Genomic DNA, 6,000 nt, shown 5'->3' with positions numbered 1-6,000 from the left:
TTTTAAGGCTATTAGTGAAGTGCAGTAGAACTTAAAATTGGTATGCTCATCTGACACAATGCCATTTCCTATCATAATGGATTGAGATGTGTAAAAGTTTGGAAAACATGTGGGGAGTTTTAATTCTTAAAAATAAAAACTTATAAATTTTTTTGGAAAAAGCCATAAACATCTGCAAGTATTTTTGAAAAAATGTAATTTTCTTTTTAGTGCAAAATTGTTTTTTTATATTGATCCATGTACATATTTATGCTGTAAAGGAATTATTTTGGGTTGGGCTTATTTGCAATTTTGTGCAAATGAATAAGGTTTGGTTAAGGTATTTATTTACTCACCCATGACCATGTTAAAGAATTAGTTTTCAAGATTGCAGTTTTTTATGCATTTGAACTAATTTTATCTTCAAACGATGACTTGACTAAAAGTTAATGTATTTAAAGATGCAATAACTTTTTGAAAAGTCATAAATAAATGGAGTCTTATAATACATTTCACAATGTAAAATAATCCTTTTTTGTGTGTTAAACCATAATTTAGGGACATTGTTGAAGCTATTATGCATTCATCTCAGCCTAAGAATATTTGGAGTCTCAATTATAAGACAAGATTGCATTTAGGGTCTCTATCTTGATTCTGGTAGTCTTGAGTTAATGTTAGGGATCAATGAAGGTATGTTTTTATCGTCATTATAGTAAAATTCACAATGAAGGTATGCTTTTATCGTCATTATAGTCAAATTCACAATGAAGGTATATTTTTATCGTCATTATAGTCAAATTCACAAATGACAAAAAATAATGATAATTTCCATTCCTCTATCTAGTTGGCCTTATTTTGGCTGAATTCTTGATAATACAATTGAAATTTTCATAGAATAGAAAATTACAGTCTGTTGTTATTACATTAGTTGGTTTGCTTATTATTTTTATATTCTCCCGTTACTATATATTGGTGTGTGTATGTGTTGATATCTACACTTGTGTGTGTGAGCTATTGTTTATTATTAGAAAGAATGTAGAAGCAGCAGGTGTATACTGTATACTGAATTTTTTGTTGGTGTGACTGCATTTACATCGAAATACGTTTTTTGTTCCAAAAAAATGTGAAAGCTTCACACATGTTTTATATTATTGCTTCACTTGATTAAAAAATTGCATTTCATTTCCTTCTTGAATTGTTCAGCAAGTTATTCATACAAATTCACTAACTAAACTGATTATGAGTTAACCATCCGGTATGCATTCAGAAGATATAATTACAAACTTCACTTGTCTAGAACCTAGAGATGTGATTCCACTTGTGGATGTTAAAAATGGATACTAATTAATTAAGCTAGATCTAGTATCAGAGTGACTAACAATGTTCAACTCTTTGTGTAGAAAATTTTGCTTCAAGATTTTACTCTTTACATTGGTAATGTCCCAAGGTGTTTAAATAAATTAGATAAACCTTATATTTTCAATTATGTCACTTCTCCAATGTTAAAGTTTTGCACATTCCACTAAGACATTTCCATTCTTAATTTTTACTTTTAACCAACTTTGGGTTTGATCTTCAAATAAAGAAAAGGTTGACAGTTTACAAAGAAATATATTTTTCTGTGATTCAATAACTATGCACTTTGGAAATTTTGTAAGATTCAAAAAGGTTTCTTATACTGTTTTAATTTTTTCAGCCATTTTGTTTCATTCCTTACTTTAATGTGATTTCACTTGTGTTTGTATTTAAAGGTTGAACTTCATGTCCATCTTGATGGAGCTATCCGCCCTCAAACATTGCTTGATATTGCCAAGTAAGTTCACATCCTTTTTTCACTTTATACACATTTTTTGGGACAATACTCTGATAGTTATTTAATTTCTATACACTTTGGCATTACCACTTTCCATTAAGCTTCTTCTTGTATTGCATCCAGCTTTTTTGGAGTAGTTGTAACACTTCCAAATTAAGACTTCACTAGTGAGTGCAGTATTGTATCATTGTCTATGTTAATAACTTTATCCATCTTCTTTTTCTCTCTCTCACTCTCTCTCCCAAGTTCATTTTTCCGTATTTGTAACAAATGAAGTGATGTGATTGACTAAGGAACACAACTATCCATGAAAAAATCGTAGTGTTTAATGTGAACTCTTTTCCTGAAGGATATATATAAATGACAAAAAGTCTGTACTCTAGATTCCAAAGATGTTGTTTATCTTACCGTTTATTTTCTTCGGCATGTAAAAATGTTCAATTCTTGACAGCACCTGTTTCGTAGCACAGAAATAATTATATAATTATTATATCAATTTTTTAATATTTTTCACCCTGACTCATCAGAAGAACTCAGTAATTTTAAAAGAAAATAAAAGAATATGGGCGTGATTACATGCATAAAAAAAAAACAAATCAAAAGAGTATGTTTTATATTTTCTTTGTTGTTTATTTGTATATGCTCTGTAGTTATATTTAACATACATCGAGCTTCATAAATAAAAGGATTGACATAAATAAATGGTGAAATATAGTTGAATAATCATATTTTTTTCATAAACATGTATTCCCCCAAAACCTCTGGCCTTGATGGAGGGGAGACTAAAACTTGCTGCTATGGTTTCAAATGATCTGAAATAACTCCCCTCTTTTGGAAATAAGGTACAATTATGAATATCTCTAGTATCAAATAATCCTTATACACTCTGAAGTTTACTTTAAGTATGAAAACCAAAGATATATAACATATGAGAAATATCTTGAATCAAGTCTTCCCTTGCTGTTATTACAGATCATTTGAACCCATAGCAGCAAGTTTTAGTCTCCCCTCCATCAAGGCCAGAGGTTTTGGGGAAATATCAGGAAAACAAATGACTATAAAACATTTTATGGCTGTAAAAAAGTGCCTAAATTAGACATTGGATGATCCCCTTAATATGCGACCTTAGGGGCAAATGTCACATAGCCCATTACACAATTCAGGTGATTACCTTTCCAACGAACCTTCATTTGTTAAATTGTACACTTTCTACCATGAAAAAATTCTAGTAAAATTAAAAGCATTTTTATAACTGAATAACCCCGATTAAATCTGTCTTTTAGCACAGATATGTCAAATTTACATTCCCCTGTGATTGAACCTATACACACTAGTATGTTGTTTTATTTTTACAAAGGAATCCCCACTTATCAAGGCCCAGAGCCACTCGAGGATAAGAGTTAAATAGTGTATAGTGGTCAAAAGGACAATATCATAGTAATCGTTAGAAGTGTAAATTTGGTAAATTGGATTACTTAAGGGGAACGGCTCATCAAGAACTTGTTTACATTGAACTTGAAGACGGCCATATTGTAGTCAGCTGGAAAGCAGGTAAATGGAAGAGAGTTCCACAGGTGTGCAGTTCTTAGAAAGAAGCTTTGTTCATTGAATCTACGTTTAGGTTTAGGCACAGATAAAGAGTATGCTTAAGATTTAGGGTGGTCATTACACATGCATACGGATGGTCATTACACATGCATACAGATGGTCATTACACATGCATACGGATGGTCATTACACATGCATACGGATGCTATTCTTTTTAGTCTTCCATTATCTCTATCTTGATCTTTAACTCTCCATCCTTTCCCCTTTATTCTTATATCTCAACACAGACCCCTTTCTTGAGTGGATTGTGATATGTAATGAGAAGTAGATCCTCCACAACAACCGGCAATGTTCGGCACGGTGGTTAGATGCTGGAGAAGCTCCACAACACTTCCTGTTTTGTGGCCGGTCTCATCCATCACAGCTTCTTGAATCTGGGCGAAGCGATTATGGTGGGGTAGTACTGCTGACAAATTGACAAAATGCACCAGAAGCTCCAACGTATGCGCTCGAGATTGGTCAATATGAATGGACCAATTTCCCTCCATGATACTACTTGCCCGCATGTTGCTCAACTGAACAAATTGGGCTAAAAGACTCTGTCTCATTCGTCATATTCACCGGACCTCTTACCCACTGATTATCACTTTTTCAAGCATCTAGACAACTTCCTGCATGAAAAATGCTTAAGAAGCCGAGATGATGCCGAATCAATCTTCAATTACTTCATCACTTCCAGAACTCTGGATTTCTATGCTAATTCTCGTTGGCAAAAATGTGTCGATTCTAATGGTTCTTCTTTCAATTAATAAAGTTTATTATGAAAGGAGTTATGATCTTTTGAAGTTGAACATTAAAAAAAACGACATTTTTACACCAACCTAATATATACATTTTTGTTTTATTTAATTCTGTGTACATATATATTTGCATAATAATTATTAAGTTAGAGCTACATACATTAGACTTTAATGCTTACGCAATTATCAGTGTAAGGTAACAATTTCTGCCTGTAATATATATATATGTTTTTTTATTTAATTATATGTACATATATATTTGTATAATATTATTAATTTAAACCTACATATTATAGTGTTTCATGCAATCATCAGTGTAGAGTAACAATTCTGCCAGTAATAAATATATGTATACGTTTTTTACTAAATTATATATTAATATATAAATTATTAATTTAGATCTACATACACTAGTGTTACATGCTTACGCAATCATCAGTATAGTATAACAATTCCTGCCAATAATATATATTTACATTTTTTACTAAATTATATATATATATATATATATATATATATATATATATATATATATATATATGATAATTATTATATAAGCGTTTCTTTTTTTAATTCTATGTGTATATCTCCATATATAATATTTGATTGCAGAAATTCCCCACTGGACCAAATTACCAGAGGTTTGCAATGACAGATGCCACATACAAATTTATTATGTCTAAACTATTATCCACCATCTTAGGTAACTTTAGAACGCCGTTTTATACACATTTATTTGTTATAATAAAATCCTACATTACATCCTAGGAGAAACATTAGCATGATCGCCAACATCTTTAGAGGAAGTAGCTACTACTTTTCCTTCTAAATTCAAAGTCCTCATACCACCACCAGTCAACACCGAGAACTAATATACACATTATACATATACTGCCCTGTCTACTTTCATAACTGGTTCATAAACATACACTTAATTGCTTATTCGGTAATACACATCTTAAATCAATGAACACGCTGGATCTTAACAAACATGACTGAAATCTGCAATCATTATAACCTAAAACAAACCAATTGTTTTTCTTTATTTCCTAAATATAATACTTCATTTACTATATTAATGTTTATTACTCCTTTTTTCTCTGCATAAATAAACAAGCATGTAAGCACAAACAGGGCAGCGAGCAAGAGGAAGCAAATATATGTGGAGACACACATATATATATGTATTACATATATATATATATATATATACATATATATATACATATATATATGTGTGTGTATGTATGTATGTATATATATTACATATATAGAGAGAGGAGCATCCTCATTTTATTTGGTTGAACAAGTTACACAAAGGTACATAGAGAGAGGGAGGGACAAAGAAAGAGAGAGGAGTGTCATCATCATCGTAGCCATGCTAAGTTTTTGAACTCATTTTATTTGGTTAAGCAAGTATACATGGAGATAGATCCAGAGAGAGAGAGGGAGAAAGAGGATTTTTAAAAAAAAATTTCTGAGGGCTTACACGGGTAATAACTTGTGTTAAATATTTTGTTTTTATTTTTAAATGCAAATAGGTCACGAGGAAAAAAACAATTGTAATTTGCTTTTATGTATATATATATTGAAAAATACCTGTGTGTACTTTAAATACTTTAAAATAAATTTAAACGCAAATAGGTCACAAACCTTGTTAACTTGCTGTGAACAATATTTCTTTCAAAAATGAATAAAATTTCTGTTTCTGTTTTCTAAAATTTAGATTTAAAAAGGTTTACATTGTTTCAAATTATAAACGGTTCTATTTATATTGTTTATAATATAAACAAAATTCTTTATATATTGTTTAAAATAAATAATAATTGTTTATTTAGAGAAAACGTTCTGTTTATAGTG

The 6,000-nt window shown here is 30.5% G+C and overlaps 1 protein-coding gene across 6 annotated transcripts in view; it reads left to right on the top strand.

Annotated features, from left to right (window-relative positions):
* LOC145293808 (adenosine deaminase-like) overlaps nt 1–6,000 on the top strand; it is a 130,335-nt gene that overhangs the window by 70,495 nt on the left and 53,840 nt on the right. For 4 of the 6 annotated variants that reach the window (XM_080140391.1, XM_080140392.1, XM_080140390.1 and 1 more), the window contains one exon: nt 1,731–1,792. The exons of the other annotated variants lie outside the window; for them this stretch is intronic. In XM_080140391.1, coding sequence (XP_079996517.1) covers nt 1,731–1,792 — 62 coding nt within the window. The remainder of the gene's footprint in view (nt 1–1,730; nt 1,793–6,000) is intronic. 6 annotated transcript variants of the gene reach the window in all.

Source organism: Euprymna scolopes, chromosome 15 (assembly GCF_053919585.1).
Source record: "Euprymna scolopes isolate OS-2025 chromosome 15, ASM5391958v1, whole genome shotgun sequence".
In the NCBI taxonomy this organism is placed as follows: Eukaryota; Metazoa; Mollusca; class Cephalopoda; order Sepiida; family Sepiolidae; genus Euprymna; species Euprymna scolopes.
Note: the sequence above shows the minus strand (reverse complement) of the source record. Positions and strands in the feature narration are given on the sequence as shown.